An 18,264-nucleotide genomic window follows, 5' to 3' on the forward strand; every position below is an offset into this window, starting at 1 on the left:
CAAGCCTTTTATATAGTCCTGTTGAAGTTGTATGCTGGATTTAGGCATATGTTGAAGTGGCTGATTGTGCTGAGGCTGCATTCATCTAAAATGGCATTGAAAACCTCGGGGTTCACTTGACTGTAGCACTTTTGCTGATGCTTCTGGACTGATTGACTTTTGACTTTTCTAGATGAGCAGTCTTCTGTGAACTGGAAGGAGGGCTTGTCATACAACTGCAAACAATTCATGGAGTCTGTCCTGGGGAGCTATGGAATGTGCTGTAGAGCTTTAAAAATGAGAGAGGATTGTCTGATTTGGAGGGACAATAATGTCAAATGAAGAATAAGTACAATTGCGTTGTCTTAAGGGTTACTGAATATCTCAGCTTTTTCTTACTGTGGTGAGACTCATGGAGGCCAGATGTTGATCTTCATTAGCTTCAAGTCAAAACTCATTGTCCCCTGCTTGAATGACACCAGGATGAGTTGGAGTCATCGTATTGCTAGCGATGCTTTTGAAGGAATGGGGAGTAGGCTTGGACCCTTCTTGTTTTGATTATTTTAAGTGTGTAGATTTTGGATGGCTTTTCCGTGGAGGGGGCTGCTCCAGTGTGCAGTGCTGGGGGAAGGGTAGCTTTATATGTCATTGTTGTCCTCTCCTGGTATTGCTACTGCATCTTGGGCTGTGGGACCCACCTTCTGCAGTGGTACAAATGCATCATTTTGGTTTGAAAAAACCCATTATTTCCAGGTCTGTACATCTTCCTTACTGGCCTGGGGCTCCCATGTTTCATATTTGTGGAGAGGGTACAGAATGGCTGCTTTTTCTTTTGACACACTAGGAAGGAGAAACTGGGTCAGAAGAACTCTAATTTTGTATGTGTGAGTGTGAGTCTTTGAGCAGGAAATCTGGAATAGTCAATTTATTGTAGTTTTAGTGGCTTGGCCTTAACAGGACCAAGTGGGACTGGACTGCATATGTGCATGAGGGATTTTTTATTTTTCTTCTCTCAGCACTGGTGTTGGCTATTCCTTTGCTGGCTGGGGGCTGCAAATCCACACTTATATCCTAAACTGAACAGGTAATAGTTGAAGAAATAATCCAGCTTTATCGACTGAAAAGCCCAGTGTGGTGATTAGTTCTTATTTAATTTTGCTGCTGCCAACTATTGGCAGGTCTTAATACTCTGGAAAGGAAAGAGACTCACATGTGACTGGAGCTTTACTGCAATGAGGAGCTGGGGAGAGGAGTGTTGGAAACCTGCAGGAGTGGATTTATGGTTTAGAAAGGGGAGATGGACAGAGCACAAAAGTGGCTCTTGGGAGGGCCTAGAGGAACAGCTCCTGGTGAGATGCTGGAGTGGAGAGGTTCAAATAGATTTGTAAAGAGTCTTCTCTCATTTTTCAAGGGGGGAATTTTTTTTTTCTGTTAACAACTTAGCCTTGACAACAGTTTTTCTTACGCTGTGTAGTAATGTTGTTTCTTGACTAATATCTTCCTTTAAGTTACAGAGTTGGGTGTTTTGGGGGTGAGGGAGGACAAACTGCTTCTTCAAAATGAAAACAAAGCCCTCGGGGAGTTCATTATTACTCTTCCAAGTACAGCAGCTTGTATTGCTTGAGTAGGCAGGAGGTGCAGTGGTAGATGCCATTGATGATAGCTTGTCTTGTGAGTCTCTGGATGGGTGGGCGAAGGAGGGGAAGGTACCAAAGCTAGGAGGAGAAGATGTGAGATTAAGCAATCCCTGTGAGGGCTGAGTAGCATCCAGTAGTCCAGCATGGGTTTGCTTCATTGCTTGGCTTATGTCGCAGATATATCTCAAAAATACCTGTGCAGCCTGTTGAGTTTTTGGTACTGCTTTAATTAATGGATGAACCTAGGGCTCTGTCTGTGATTGAAGCTCAAAAAGATAATGGCAGCAGCCTCTTTCTCAGGAAGCTCCAAGTAACTCCATCAATATTTTTTGCCTTGGCTTCTGCCTTGCTGCTTTGTTTGCTGTTGTCTGCAGCTGTATTAGTAATCCTCTTCTGGCTTGTGCAGTCCATCTTCATATTACTCACAGGGCTGTTAACTAGAAGTGCCTTGGATATGGAGGCAGCCAGTTGATTACTAAAAAGCAGCTGTATCTTCAAGTGCTCTTCAAACCCCTCTATTTTTCTCTGAACTGCATGTCATTTGGGGTGACTTCCCCAAGGTGATCCAGACCTTGTTTTGTCAAATCATAAAGTGTTTCAATTTTTGCTCTAGAAGCCAGTGCAGAAAGTATGGCAAAATGAGTGAGTTGATGTGCCTTCAGAAGGAATAGCAGGGGACTTCGTAGAGCTTGAGGTTACTCAGGTCACAGTACTTTGGAGATACATGGCCGTCTCTAGGGCTTCTGACTTTGCTAATGTGAAGGATGGCTTCACAGAGTGTATCCCCACATGGGCATTTGGCCTTGAGGAAATAAAATCTAGGCAGATACGTAGTGTGAGAACTAAAAACTTTATCCTTATATTTGTTCCTTGTAGTGATGTTTTGCATAATCAGAAACACGTTACACTGATGGCAGTTTTACATATTGAACTTTACTGCTGAAGGACTTTTCAGCCTCTCCTGCATTCCTCACGAAGCCTTCTTCACATGCTGAGTTAATGATCTTCCTCTCCTGGTTGGAGCTTGGTGGGGTTGGAAGACTCAACTTTGTCCAGGCAATTGACAACTCAACACAACCGCTTGGGTTCAGAGTGCTGCCATGCCGTGTGGTGCTGGGTGGGATTAGGGCTCTCCTGGGCTGTCTCTGTGCCTTGGCTTTGCCATTAGTCTAAAAGAGCCAACTGTCTGGGATGGGTGACCCTTTGGTGCTTCCCAGTTCTGAAATCTCTCCTTGTGACTGCCAGGACTTGTCTAGGCAGAGGAACCAGCACCCTGACAGAGCTCACTGAATCTGACATTGAGGGTGGTGAGGAAACAGTTTTGTAAGCCTGCTTTGGTTCTTGTGGGCGCCTGTTGGGATCTCCTGTTGAGGCTGTTTTATTAAGGAGCTGTAAGGCTGAGTCTCATGAAGTCCTGATGTTTGGGAGCATTAGTTGCACAGGCCTTTTATTCTTGGTGAAGATTAAAAAAACTCTCCTAGTGCCATGGAGCTACTTTTGCTGACTAGTGCCTGGGGACACTCCTCTGTTACTGACCCGTAACTGAGCGCTGCCTCCAGTTACACAGCACATTTCCTTCTCTAGGGTTATAACATTTGCTTAATGACTGGGTAACTCCATGATTTTTGGCTGGAAGTTGTCATTAGCTGCTAGAATGGGGGGACTAAGTGCATGATGATTACAGAGACTCCAATCTTTCGTTTCCCCTCTTGTGCATCCACAGCAATCATGGTTTAATTGGTGTGCCCCTCGGTTCCCCTCTCCCAAGCATCTCTCTGCTGTCTCCTCATGTAACCTTTCCTGTTACATCCCTTTTGTGTAGGCTAGAAGGGAGAAAAATGAGGCTCTTTAAAGGAAAACAAGCAGGTTTGGTGTACAGACTGTGTATAAATGCTTCTTGTGTTTATGGACCCCTGCATAGCCGTATTTAACTTGTGTTCTGCTAACCCAGTGGTCACCATACCCAACACCGATACATGCTGGGAGCCCTTGGCCTTAGCGGACTTAGCCCTGGATGTGGATATTGCTCTCTGAGCACTCTCCTCAAAGAAGTATTGTCTGTTTTATGCCTTGGACTTGTTGAGATGTGGTGTAGGCAAGGACATCTTTCAGCTTTAATTCTGCAGGGTCTGGGTTGGGCAGAATGGAGCAGTTTTAACCAGGAATGTGCTCCTGCCGTGAGCCAGCTGCATGCTCCATGCTGATAAATCCTTCAAAAGGGATGCTTTTTTTGTTGCTGAAATTTGAATACATCCTGCTTTATCATCCACATACAGAAGACCCTTTTCTGATAAATGCACCAGTTTAAAATACACTGTTTATTGAAATATAGTGGACTTCTTTTCCTCCCTCCCTCCATGATATTGCTGGAAGGGGTGATGCTCCTCAACGAGGCTTTGTGTGCCTTGGTCGGTGAGTGGCCACACTGGGACCAGTAGCACCTTTCTGTGGAGAAAGCTACAGCTGGGCTCTTCTGGGAGTGGGGTGCTGAGCCTGCACCACCCCAGAAAGCTTGAACTATAAAACAGCTCATTCTTTCCTTAGCAGGAAATGATCAAGCTGTGCACCAGTGCAGGTCTAAAACAGGAATGGCTGGTAGTGGGTGATGTGCAAGTGTCCACCAGTGTCCCTGCAACTCTGCAGCCCCCTGCCTGGGTTTGTGGGGCTGCCCCTGCCCTGCCCACCCCTCCTGGAGCTGGTGTGGGGGCAGTGGGTGCTGCTGGCCTCTACAGACTCTGGATGACGTTTTAATTTCTGGTGCTTGTAGCTAATGTGGTCTGAAATGAGCCCTGCCTTCCTGCAGTGTGTGGGTGTTGGGGTCTGCTGAGCACAGCCTCTTCTCTTCTGAGCTGGGTTTTGCCTCTTCTCTTGCCCCTGCCTTTCGACTCCCCTCCTTTGCTAGGCAGTAACTGGGAGGAGGGAGAGACCCTACCTTAGTGTAAGGACTCTTGACAGAGCCCTGCTGCTACCACAGCCATGCAAATCCTTCTCTGTGTGACGCTAATCTAGAGCTGAAAATTATTTATGGGTTTGTCTTAAATGCTGGTTCTCTTCACCCATTTCAAACAGTGCATCTTCTTTGCCTAAACTAACAGCTTGCCTCGTTTTCTTTTCCTTTTATTTGTGGGCTTGTTAATTAGTACAGATGTTTTCAGTAAAAAAAATACAGTAGTGCTTGTGAAGGCATCCTGGGGTGTGGGAAAAGGAGTCTGCAGCAGCCTCACCCTCTGTGTGCCCCTCCTGGATAGGGGAGAGGGCATCAGCAGAAGGTGGTAGGTGCCAGGCTGGAGGCACCCGTGTGTGATGAGCTTTGCAGCCACCCCCAGCCAAGTGCAGCCCAGCACTGCTGTGAGCCCTGATCTGCAGCACAGGCTATATTTGGTCTGAGATTACTCCCTGCTTGGCCTGGATTAGTCCCAGTCGAGGCTCTGCAGGGTGGATTTCTTTTCTCCCTGGCTACCACGTCTCTGTTTTTTTCTCCGTTGTTGCCCACTCCAGCCTACCTGAGCTGCTGTTTCTTCTCTCTGTTACCCTCCTGAAGCATCTCAGCTGGGGCCTTGTGGGATGTGCAGGATGTGCCCCTGGTACCAGGGACAGCCTATTCCACAGCAGCCATTAACCTTAAAAGCTCTGTTCTGTGTAGGAATCCATGCAGGGGGGGCCAGTGGGTAGCAGGATTTTTTTCCCCTGGCCTGTCCCATCCTTTGCTGTGTATTTTCTGGAAAGGCAATTAACAGCACATCCTTCCAGGTGGCTTTTGGTGGAGAAGCTTGTCCCTGTGATTGCCTGCTGCATGGGAAGAAGCCAGGCTGAGGACAGCAGCATGGCTGGGAGGAGAGATCAGCCTCCTCTTCTTGACCTTGCTGGTGCTCCCAGTGTGTTGTCAGGGCTGTACTGAGGTGGAGCTGCCTGTGACAGTAGTCAGGGGAGAAGTGTCACTCATTACTGTGCTGTGAGATGACCAGTTACCTTGAGGATTTGTGGAAAGAGGTTGAAAAACACATTGCAGAAAGGAGTTCTTTTTATCAGAAATGGCCAGCTACATCCCTGGATGTTTCTCCAAACCTCCGGAGCATGTGCCCTAGGCACAGCTTTCTTCTGCCTTAATCTCCTAGTGAATATTCAAAAATAGATATACTTGTAGCACTGGAAAAGCCTCTTTCAGAGTTGTTTCAGCACTGCAGAGAACAACCCTTAGGAAAGAAACTCAAAAAATAAACAGCAGCTGCTGCCATGTTTCCCCCTTCTCCACCTCCTCATCCAGTGTGGAAACCTGGTCCTGGTTCCTTTTCCCATCTATTCATGGCTTTTCCCTGCCTGGTACCAAGGCAGCAAAGCCACAGACTGTGCACACCCAGATGAGTTGCTGCATTGGTAGAAACCTGTTGTGCTGCAGCTTCACCTGTGTCCAGCCCAACTGTGCAGCTGAAGGTGTGTTTGCACTAGGGCAGTGGTGTCCTCGGTGGTCTCTGAGCCTTCCCCAGCACAGCTTCCCTGCTCTTTGCTGTGGATGATCCCACTGAAGGCTGAGTGGGGCTCCCACTCTTGGGCTGCCCCAGAGTTTTCCAGGCTGCCTGAGGAAGCTGCTTGCATATGATGGAGAAACAGGCAGAAGGGGGGATGTGGTGTTTACGAATGATCAGAGAGGTTGCTGTGACACTGTCACAGAGATGTGCTAAACCCCAGCAGGTCCGTGGCAGCACATGTTCTGGGCTGGGTGGAAAGCTACCCCAGGCACGTCAAGACTTGGATTAATTTACTTGTGGCGTTACTGCTAGGTTAAACCTTGCTTCTCAGCTGCTCTCAAAGACCCAGTGTTTGACTTTTGGACCCAGGAGCATCTTGAGCTGATGCAGCTTTATAATGAATGAAACCTCTGTGTCCATAATGGGGTTGTGGGTGTCCATCTCCTGTCTCCCATGGCTGGCTGATCCTCCTTTGCCTGTTGGAGCTGGTAATTGACCCATCTACAACCCCTGGGATCACAGCTGACATCCCTTTGCTCACTGGTTTGCCGAATCATCTGATAGCTCAAGTGACTCAAAACCCAGCAGGGAGGATGAGGATGGGAGGTGGTATGGGAGCCAGGCTCACCCCTGTGGTGGGTGAGTGGGCTGGGTGGGCACAGGGGTGCACAGACACATGGGATGTCGGGCCACCTCGACATCTGCTGACTTCCAGGGGTATTCTGCTATCCAAAACTGGAGGAATGAGTACAGGAAAAGGAGGAGGAGCGGGAGAGTATAAATAAAGCTTCTGTAAGGGGAAAACCCACCAAGAGGAGAAAATAGCAGCGCTGGTGTATTCTTTCCCCACCCTCCCTCGTACCTCACTGCTCATATCGTCTTTTAACTGTGCCAACATGTGCAGCTGACTGTCCTTCCCCTGTCTGGACACATGTCTGGTGGAGGGGAATCTGGGGACAGGGCTGGGTGCTTCGTTGCCGCCCTCGAAGTCATTGTGTCCTCATATGTCACTGCCCTAGATCTGCTCATCTCAGTTGACAAACCAGGATGACCCAGGATGCACCAAACAAAAACTGGCCTTTAGGCCAAGTAACACTAATGCTGTTGACCTCAGGGGTAGACCTGAAAAACCCTGTTTTGAGCCCCCCAAATGGTGTCCTGCCAGTGAGTTTTTTCCAAAGCTGATGAACCTAAGTTTTAATAGCAAATATTTGCTGTTTTAAAGCATAAACTGAGTGTTTATATGTTGAGAAGATAACATTATAATGGATTGATGATCACTCAGAGGCACCTGCCTGGCATCTCCCAGCCCAGATGCTGGAGATGGGCAGTGCTGGGCAGAGCTTGGGCCTTGGCAGGACTGTCACTGGCATGGGGACATGCTTCTGCTTGTCCTCACAGTAATTCCAATCCCAGGTCTGCCTGAAAACCTTGAACTGCTCAAAACATTGGTCAGCTAAATGTTGATCTTCATAGAGTGTTTATTTTTTCAGAGATTTGTAAGTATTGCTTATTAAATACATTTTTTTTCATTTCTCCTAGGATCCTGCAGGAATCTTTGAATTGGTGGAGCTTGTTGGCAATGGTACCTACGGGCAGGTCTATAAGGTAAGGGCTCCACCAGAAGTGGTCCAGTTTGCCTTGGCTGTGTGTTGAACACGGAGCATCCCAGCACATCACCTTGGTTAGGGCTTGACCTGTTTCAGGCCTGACAAACAACATTTCTGAACTCTGGCCCTTTGGCCTTGTGTGCGAGTACCGTGTGGCACACAGAGCTATTAAAATAAGCAATTCATCTTAGTTCTGAAACAGCCACAAAAAATAAATGGCTTTTTTTTCCCTTCTCCCCCCAGTTGCTTTTTATTGATTAGGTGATGAGGAGGGAGTGAAAAGTCTGTGCTTTAATAGCTGAATCTTGATCTCTCCTAAGCGCTGAGTTTACAGCTGCAATAGGCTGCCAAATGAGTTTGCTGCAGTCTAGTGCACTCCTTGCACATGAGCTGGCTGCTGTCCTTTCCACTGGCAGAAACCTGCTGTAGGATTAAAAACACTATTAAAATGTTTTTATTGAAGTGCCTGTTAAACTCAGTAGTATTGCTTTCTGTAAACATCTGGATGCAGCAATCCAGGTGAGGCTAGTGAAGGGACCGTGGAGAGCAGGATTTTAAAACCATGAACTTCTTTACAACCATATTTAAAATGTCCACCCTCTGCTAAATTGCATCACCTGTCCCACACGCATCTTAGCCTGGGGGTTTTCCAGAATTTGTCATCTTGGTGGAGTCTTCCTATGGGTGATTCTTGTGCAGTTGGGGAGGGATTGAATTATTTCAAAGTCTGGGTTTATCTGCACCTAATACATAGTGGGGAGATTCTGGAATGGTTGTATGAGGAATTGGCCAAATATTTTTATTCTGCTGGAGTCAATATTTCCCCTGGGCCTCATTCTCTAAAAAGCTTCTCTATGTGTGGGCACAAGTGCTGTATACACGTGTACTCGTGTGTGTGTGGGGGGGTGGGTACACAGAAATCCTGTTTACCCATCGTGTTCATTTTATCCTTTGACTATAGAATGGAATATACCCATGTGTTCTTACTCTGTGGCTTTGGAGACACAGCTCTTGATTGTCATGCTTTAAAAGACAGTGAGTTGCCCCTGCTGAAGAGATGAAAAAGGTTTTAAAGAGCTGTGGTTCCCTCATCATCCTCCTGTGCCTGTAGGCTAATCCATCAGTAGAAGGATCGAGGGATTGATGTGAACTGAAGACGAACTGGAACTTCTGGAGTTTTAAATGTGTGAATTTTTGAACTGTAATCAGTTTGGTTTTTTTAAATACAAAAACAAAGGAAAAACCACTCCACCCCAAAGCCGTTCTTATCAAGGTTATATTCCAGGGAGCCTTTCCCTCTGGTATTCATTGTTTTCCCACCATGTGCTCCCCACCACAGGACCTCCCTTCTGAACTGTTTTTCTTTTCAGCTGCTAAAATAATGGTAAAAGGTGACCTAATTTCAACTGGTGCATATTTCTAACAATCAGTGGAAACTATGTGCCTGTAACGGCCTTTTGAAAGCGTCATGTTTTTGTGGAGAGCAGAAAAGGGAAATAAACTGGTGCCGGTGCTGCCGGTTGTGCAGCTCAGCTGATCAAGTTTCCTCTTGCTGTGTTTGATTCTTTCGGTGTGTTTGTGTGTTGCCTCAAAGTGGGGGAAAAACCACCCTGAAGTGTCCATGTGTAGGCTTTCTGGGAGGCGAACACTTCTGTGTTTCTTCTTCCCCTGCTGTACAAGGGGAAAATCCTCCTCTTCACTGTTTTTAACTTGCTGGAGTAACCGGATTGTCCTCGGTGTGATTCACGTGGTGCCGGTGCCAGGCGGGATGGTGGTGGGGGTGGAGGGGAAAACGCTGTCCAAACCAAATTAGTAAGTATTGAGGTATGAGCTCAGGCTAAGACTGACTTCCCAGCTCTCTTATACTGAAGTCTTGGAGTAGCACGCACTCTGTAAACAAAAGGAGACTTTGATATAAAACATACATAACTGTTTATGGTGTCCCACCCTAAAACCCAGCGCGGAAATAAGATCTCTGTGATTCTTTTTCTCCAGATACCACTGCTGTATTTATCTCTTACAGCAAAACAAATGGATCAACTTTCAAGACACACAGACCTTCTGTCTCCATTCTAAATCAGCCTTTAGAAGTGATCCATACCTAGGAGTCCCATCCTCCATTTTTAGAGGGTTGTTCCACTGCCATTTCAAACCCTCCTTAGGTAGGGTTGAATCGTTCACAGAATCGTTTACTTTGGAAAAGATTTTTAAAGAGAATCCAACCATTAACCCAGCACTACCAAGTCCACCGCTAAACTGTGTCCCTAAGTGCCACATCTATTTGTCTTTTAAATCCCTGCAGGGATGGTGATCCTCCCCTCTGTGCTGGTGTTACTTGAAGCTGTATGTGCCTCTGGTTGTGCTTTTGGTTCTGATGCCTGCTCTGTTGTTGGCTTCCAGCCTCAGCTCTGTGGCCAGGAAGTGTCACCTTGTGAGCGTCACCTCTCCTTTGCACAGAAACAAGAAAAGCAACCTTCCTGTTGGGAAGCGGCAGAAGTGAGATGTTTATTCCAGGCAGGGGAGAACATCATGTTTATATGCTGCAAGACTGCCAGAACAGGACTGCAGCCCTGATGTTTCCCCAGAAAACCTGGTTTAGCAGCCAGCTCTAACACTGCTGCATGGCCATGTTTGTGTTAGAGACCACAGTCTCCTGGTGATAACCAGCTGGCCTGCACAGGACCTGGAGGGACATGTACAAGGGGCAAACTTCCCATTGTTCCCATAGGATAAAGTGCACAGTTACATTATTCTGGTCATTGAATGATGTCACGGCCTGACAGTGCTGTGATATCGCAGCCTGAGAAGTGTCAGGTAGTAGTACCACAGTAAGAGGAGCCCTCAGAGAGCAGGGATTCATGGAGCCAACCTCAGGATCTGCAGTGTTGAAGAGGTTGGGCAGGTCCTGCCAGAGCACATGCCTTCTCCTTGCATGTTGGCCAAGCCCAGTGCATATTAAGAGCCCCCAAAGGGTGTGCACCCACTGCTAAAATGAGGGCACCGGGATGCAGCTCCCTGCACAAGTGGCTTTGATCCTGCTTTCTGGGTTATGGTTAGAAGGTCCCTCTCAGGTGGTTCACAGTGCTTCTGTAAGTCAAAGCCTTGTTCTCTGAGCCTTGTGCTCAAGGCAAAGATAGCTGGTTTGGTTTGACTTCTGTATTTTCAAGTAAAGGTCAGTGTTTGCTCAGGATGGCAGGTTAAAACACCCCTTTGGTCCTTCCCAGCTTTGGCCGTACCCCAGTGACACCTGAATGCTGCAGGAGCCCTTGGCTCGACCTGCTCTGCTCTCACTTCTCTAACCCCAACAACAAGCTCTTCACTTGGGAAAAATGCAGAGAGAAATAACATTCCTTGTTTGCTGCTTAACAGTCTCTTGTGAATAGCTTGATTTTTATTTTAATGAGGGACCGCACCAGTGATGATTTATCTCTCTAATTGAATCGGAAGCTTTTCTTTATTTTTTAATAATCCTGAATCTAATGTTACAGATTGTAAACTGGTTTTGATAAAGGACTGAAAGCTTGTTAGCTTCTGTGCCAGACATTGTTGCAGTAGTGAATTTTTATGTGTCCTTGGATTTTCTTTTTTTTTTTTATTTAAGATGTTTAAAGGAATGACTAACAGGAATACAGTGAGTTGGACTTGGGAAATTGAGCCTTTGCCTCACTGGTTTTTAGCAGGTGGCTGATGGCTGAAAGCAAAACTGTAGACACAAAACTCACTAGAACCCTTCAGAGCATTATCTATAGTATAAGGAAATGCTGTTTTTATGTTCCAGAACATTATTATTACTGCTTATCTCTATTTTGCATTAGAGAGCAAACAAATACTCCTTAAAATACTGTGTATGCCTAGATTGCCTGGATAAATCAGGGCCACAACAACAACACCAATAAATACATTGGTTCAAAGTAAAAGTACACAGGGTTACTCAGAAATACCTGTCCAACAGATGGCTACAAGGCTGGGGAAGACATGCAGCGGGCTGTTTATTGTGCACTGAATATATTGAAAACCAACGCACTCCCCTGGTGTTTTTATGGGCTTAGCCAAGGATGTTCAGTCTCTGGCCTGTGTATGGTGTCCCTCAAGAAGGATTTTGATGCAAGCCTTTGCAACAGGGTAAGAAAAATCAACCAGGAAATAGATCAGATGGTAACCTTTGTCCCTTTCACCATGTGTAGTTTTACAATATTGAAATAAATGATGTTGAGATTACATACTCATGTGCTTCTTCCCAACTGTGCTAGGAGGACAGTGGTCATAAATGCCAAGTGTTGCTTTGCCTCGTGCCCCAGGGATGTGGCTCTCCATTTACAGCTTCAACAAGGTTTTATTTTACAGGGTACAAGATACAGCATCTGGGCAACTCCGTAACTGCACAATAACTATTGATTGTTTAATTATCTGGTAAATGCCATATAATCACTAAGCCATTACACAGCAGTGTATTCTGTGTTCTAATTTAGAGTGTGTGGTATCCACGTGCTGCCAGTCTCAGCTGTGACCCTCCAGGGAGCTCCTGCATCACCACAGGGTGAGGCAGAGCAGGGAGTCACTCCAGGAAGCCACCTTGGAGTGCCACTAGTCACCTCGAGGCAGGGTGTCTGCCCATGGGCTGTCCGTGTCCCCTGCCAGCTTAGGTTAGGCAGCTGTTTGAAGAAGTCACAGTTCTTGCAATTGCTCCCTGTTGCGCTGTGTGTGTGTGTGCCTGTTGTGGGTACAATACACAGGGGAGAAGCATAAAGAAATGTATCCCAAGGTCTTTAATCAGGATTTATTTATTACCTAGCTGGCATTTGCCAGAAGCCAGGACTGATCCACCTGGAGGCAAACACCCAGGTTTGACCCAGTAGATGGAGGTGTTGAGGTGTGAAGGTATGAGAAAGTGAACCAGACATTTGAAATCCAAGGTCATCTGTTGCTGGAGAGCTGGGAGCATCCAGACTGCTGGGACAGTTTGGGCCCTGAGTCACACCCCTGAGAATGTCACAGGCACAAGCCTGTTATTGATAATGTTGTCCCAGAGTTTGTGAATGCCAGAGAAGGAGGCAGAAGATGTGTCCTGTCCTCCCACGTGCTATTTGTGCATTGCCTGCACAGTGGCATCCTTCCTCTTGGCATTTCTGGGCATTCCACCAATGCAGGCTGGTGAGGTAGCAGTTGGATATCCTAAAGAAAGGCTTTCAGAAGACTCTTTCTTCCTTCTACGTTGTTTGAGGGGGCATATGAGAAAATAAAGTGAAGTCTGTGCCATGTTTAGCCTGCCTGAGGTCTGTCTCGATCTGGCTGCTGCCAGTCAAGCATTGGGCCCTTGCATCAGGCATAGTGAGAACAGAGACTCTGCAGGTTCCTGGGTCATTTTTAGCAGCTCAGGTAATTAGCCTGAGTCAAGAATGACAGTAATTGTTTTTAATAATCAGTTGGTTTATTGTCTCCCTTTCTAAAAGGCTGATGGTCAATAGTTTGATAATTAATCACTGTTGCTTTTAGCTGTGTGGAAGAAGCTACCATGCTGCACACAATTAATATTTCCTGGGGTTTGCTGCTGTAAAGAATTAGTCTTAGTTTACATACAGAGCTTTTATAGCTGCAGACTGACTGCTGTGCCTTGTTTGAGAGACTGGACTGAATGTGTGCACACCATGTGCCCTGCCTGCTGACCAGGTCCAAATAGCTGTCCTGTGGTGCTGACTGCTGTGTGCTGGTCCTGAGCACACCAAGGGCACCTGGTGCTTGCTTTCACAGGCTACTGAAGGAATTTAGAGCTCATCATCTTGCAATCTAAACAGGCATCTCTAACCTCAGCTTTTGATTTGAAGGTGCATCCATTTTCCCAACTTGTTTATAAAATGAACTGTGATATTGTGAGGTTGGCTGTGACTCGAGCTGTATCAGTGGTTCTAGTGTCATGCCCTTGGCTTTGGGTCCTTCTTTGTGTTCTCCAGGTCTTCAGAGGTTGCTTTTTCTGCATGGCAGGGCAGGCTGAGTGTAAGCACAGGTGTGAACGTGTGTAGCCATCCCTTGTCATGCTCTGGTGTTTGCTGCAGGTGAAGGGTTGGCCCTTCCAGTTTGGGGAGTTCCCTGGCTTTCCCCAGAGTTTGTACTTCATTAAGGGCCTGCTCCATGATACTGAGACAGGGAAGCACCTTGCCTCTGCTCCTCTGGGGCAGCAGAAAAGGTTACCCTGTCCCATCGGGGGCTCTGCGTTCTGCTGGGATGGTTTTGGTGATGGCTGGACCAGTCACATCCACATCCAGACACAGACTCGTGTGTGGGCAGGGGCAGAAGCTGCTTGGCACCTTCAAGGTTGCATATGGTCTGTGTGACTGTGAATGGATTTAAAACACTGACAAGATGCTTTATAATCCTTCTGTATTACAAGCATAGTATTAAATACCAAGCCATTGTTTCCGCTGGGGTGGCTCTGTGCGAGAGGGTGGGGGTACTGCTGTGTGAGGGTGCTCACCAGGGCTGAGGGCTCCTCTTCTTCTGTATGCACCAGCTTGCAGATGCTGGGCTCTTATCAGCTCTTACTGGGTCACAGGAAGGGGCTGGGCTGGCATTCTGGTGTGTGATAACGCCTGCAAGCCTTATCTGGAGGAAAATGGGCAACCTCAATTTATCAACTTCCCTACGATGTTATAATATCTCTAGAGGAGAAGGTTCTTTCCTTGCTGACTCAAAGTGTGTGTGTGTTTCTGGAACGTGGACTTGTTTTTGCCATGCAGGCAAGGAAGTCTGAACTGGAAAATGCTTAAAATGATGTTTCACTCTTATTAAAAAAAAAGAAAAAAAAAAGAAAAAAAAAGCCAAAAGCTTTGTTACCAGAGCAACTGGTACATCTTGTGCTGCTTCATTTCTCTGAAACACAGAGCAAGCCCTCAGCCCTCCCTCCCCACAAGAAACCAGCCCACACACACCTACGCACCAATATGTCACATTAGCTTTGCTGCTTTCTGAATAATGTAAGGGAAAGGTGCTTTTTGCATTTCAGTCCTACAGAATCCAGGTTATAAAAGGTGATTAGAAATTTTCCTATGTTGTCTCCCTTTTAATCTCTGTTCCCTTTCCCTGCCTGCAGAGTTCATGAAGGGGAAGGGCAGGGGTAAGGTCAGGAGCAGACTGTTGTATCTGTGAAGTGACATTTGTCCAGTTTCCCTTTCATTACTGGATGCTCTGATTCTGTAAATACTGCACAGTTTTGCAGGACAAAAAATATCTGCAATAGTTTAGAGTTAAAACGCTGCCCTTGAAGATGCCAAGTCAAGTCAGTGGTGCTGCAGAGCATGGGGAATGTGGTGGTGGGTCTTGTGGTGGTGTGGGTGCCAGGCATGGATTGGGATGGAGGGAGAGCTCTCTCCTTGACTTGTGAGGATTAGAAGATGCTCTGTGCAAGCACCTGTTCCTCAGATGATCTGAACAAGCACCATGTCCAGTGCAACCTGGACATGCTCCATAGGAATGGCTGGTCTGGGAACTCAGACGTGTCTTTTCTCAGGTCTTGTGTGACAACACTTCAAGTGAGAGGTGGGAGTTCGAGGTGGGGGGGGGGACTGTTTAGAAAGCAGCCAACTTTTAAAACTGGGATTATTGCATGTGAAAGCATCACTCTCCCTTTCAGGAAGGGCTTCTTGTCCTGCTGAAGGATATATCGCCCTAATGGTAACCCTGGGCTGCAGGGAAGCAGATGAGGAGCTTCTCACTTCAAGTAGAAGCTGATACCTGCTGTTTTTTGTGGTTATTAACTTTAGTGAACTGGAGCCTGGTGCAGTGCACAGGAAGCCTGGGGCCAGGTCGCCGCTGCTTATGGACTTCTATGGTGACCTTTGCTAAATAAGTCCTCTCTTCTTTTTTTTAATCCCTGTCCTTGCCCCTTCCCCCATGAAATCAGAAACAGAGCAATGCTGGGGTGGTCGGGGGGGGAGGGGGGTGTGCAGAGCTGGGGGCTGCTGGGTGGTACCAGCATTGGAAAGTAATCTGTTATGAGGAGATGGGGGGCTCAGCGTCCCTGCACCAACATTATAAAAACAGAAGGCTGGGAGTGAGGCTGATTCCCAGAGGAGCAAGTACAGCAGCTGTTAGTAGGTCAGCTGAGGAAAACAACCGGGAGAAGCACTGAAAAGTAGGTTTTAGAGCTGGGAGGTGTTTTGTTCCTCCCAGCTCTGAAGGTGCCACTCTCAGCTAGGAGGGCGCTTTTTAGAAGGCTTAGAGAAGGGGATGGGAGGAGCAGCAGCCTGTAAACGTTTGTCCAGGATGTGGATTTGAGGCATTCTCTAATGCTGTAGTGTTTGTCTTCAGCGACATTTCTTGCTTGCCATTTTTTTGTATTTTTCCAAATTTTGATGCAGCTTGACTTGTGGCTGACTCTGAAGGCTTGAAGGCAGGTGATGTCTGTGGGGAAACTAGTTTGAGCTCTGCATCTTCTGGTTATGCTTTGAAGGCACACTGCAGAGACTTGTGTTTCTCTTGAAATCTACAGTTTATTCTTAGTTTTACCTGGGAAGCCCTTTACACTAATTACCTAAAGATGGAAAGTGCCAAGCAAACACAGTCTGCTTCCAAATGTTGTGGGATTTTTTCCTTTCCTTGCATAAGAATGGCAGATTGGCATTTTTTTCGTTTTAAGTATTTAAATTTTTTGTGTGTGTTTAGGTCTCCAAATTCTTGTTTGGGAATATGCACTTGTAAGTGCTTGGCTAGGAGCCCAACTCCATCCCCACATCCCCACCACGCTATGCCCATCTCCCTTGGGCTCGTGTGTGGGCAGCTGGAAAGGAGTTTGGGATGCAGACAGCATGCAGTCAGCTGGAGGGGGATGTCAGGGAACCTGAGCCTTTGTTAGCGTGAGCTGTGATGTTCCAGCCCAGGGAATCCTGTGGGGTACTGGGAACAAGGCAAGGTGCCACAGCCACCTCTCTGCCTGTGCCATGGTGGAGATGTGGGGTTTGGTGCTTGCCCATGGGTGTGGAGCATCCCAGTCATCTTCCTTGGGCTGGACTAAGTTATAGACCTGTGTGTTGATGTCCCAGGGACTGCTTGTATTCTCAAAGTTCTCTCTCCTGGGACAGTGATCTTAAAGAAATGTTGGTGCATGCTCCTTTTTAATGTGTTGCCAGCAGAGAGGATGTGATGAGATGCATCCAGGAGATTCAGCAGGTCAGCAAGAGAATGAGAATTTTTAGTGCTGGATTGGCACTGGTGGGCTTTCTCTTGATGTGCATCTCTGCTTTAGTGTGGTGGTTGGACTTTGAGGGATGTAGGAGCCTCCTGGGTTGTTGGGTCATTCAGTTGTGTGACTGGGGAGTTTCACCAAGAGTCACAGCATGAATAGGAGAAGCACCCTGGAGTGTAAGGGATGCTGCTCTACTCCAGTTTCTGATACTTTCAGGGGTGTTTGTAAACTGTCGCAGTAAGTTCCGAAAAGGAATAGCTTTCTGCAAGTCTTGTTTTTTGTTTTTTTTTTTTACCCACTCAACCTGATGGCAAATGATACTTGAAATGACCTTGACTTGCAGAGGCAAAAAGGGGACAGGGATGTAATCCAGCCTTTTGTGTTTAAACAGAGGAGTACTGGAGGGGGAAGAGAGGTGCATAAAGGATAGACTTGGATATCAAGTGCCCATAGTTAATTTCACAGAGCTGCCCACAAACCTGGTCTGGAAGCTGTGCTGGCTTTGTTAGCACTCCATGGGCTCTAAAGATGAAGAGGCAGAATCATCTTATCTGGGCAAGACCATTAGTGTGACATGCTTCTCGTGCTGGAGGTGATGCTTCACCTGGGCTGCAGGGAACGGGCAATGCACGGCGCTCCTGTCTCTTCTCATTTCACTGGATGTGGCCTTAGCTTGATGTAATTATTTTTTCCCCAGTTAGTGCTGGGTGGGGATATTGTTTCAATAAGTCCAGCTTATAATAAACAAATAAACAACGGGTGTTAGCTCCTCACAGTTCTGCTCCCTTGAGAAATGCTTATTAACAGGGTTAGTGTGAAGAAATGTACTTTTTGTTTGCCTGAATGGTATCTAAAGCAAATGAGATCAGGATGGTACAGTAAAACAGCTGTATTAAATAAGAAAGTAACTTGTGAACACCTCCTTGTTAGTTAAAAGGTGTGATTTGTTCCACAAAGGTTATCACTGTGCTTACCTTGAAATAACTGATGGTGTGGAACTTCAGGGTGTTTCCTCCATCTGGAGTAGCAACCCTGGAGTCTGCAGGGAGGATTCCTGGTGGTTGTCCCAAGATTGGGATGGGATGGGATGGGAATCTCTGCCTCTGAGCTCTCAGTTGGGCTTCTCTTCAAGAACCCCTGTTGTAATGGTAAATAGTGGTTGGCATGCCAGATGGAGGGTTGGAAAGGAAAGCTTGGAATTTGTTCCCAGGGCTCTCCTTCTCCCTATCCTTGGTTTTCCTGATGACAGTGTCCTGCTTTCCATCCCCTTTTGAAAAGATGTGAGGTTTCTGCTGCAGCATATCTTGAAGTTGCTGAGTATGCCAATGCTTTCCTTGGTTTTGCAATTTGTCCCTGAGCAAAACCATTAGTTGGGAATAAGATGCCTCATTAAGTAC

General features: G+C 46.8%; 1 protein-coding gene across 4 annotated transcripts in view; it reads left to right on the forward strand.

Annotated features, from left to right (window-relative positions):
- The window catches only part of TNIK (TRAF2 and NCK interacting kinase), a 153,640-nt gene that overhangs the window by 19,682 nt on the left and 115,694 nt on the right, over window positions 1–18,264 (forward strand). For all 4 annotated transcript variants that reach the window (XM_071566604.1, XM_071566606.1, XM_071566605.1 and 1 more), the window contains exon 2: window positions 7,625–7,690. In XM_071566604.1, coding sequence (XP_071422705.1) covers window positions 7,625–7,690 — 66 coding nt within the window. The remainder of the gene's footprint in view (window positions 1–7,624; window positions 7,691–18,264) is intronic.

Source organism: Pithys albifrons, chromosome 11 (assembly GCF_047495875.1).
Source record: "Pithys albifrons albifrons isolate INPA30051 chromosome 11, PitAlb_v1, whole genome shotgun sequence".
Classification (NCBI taxonomy): Eukaryota; Metazoa; Chordata; class Aves; order Passeriformes; family Thamnophilidae; genus Pithys; species Pithys albifrons.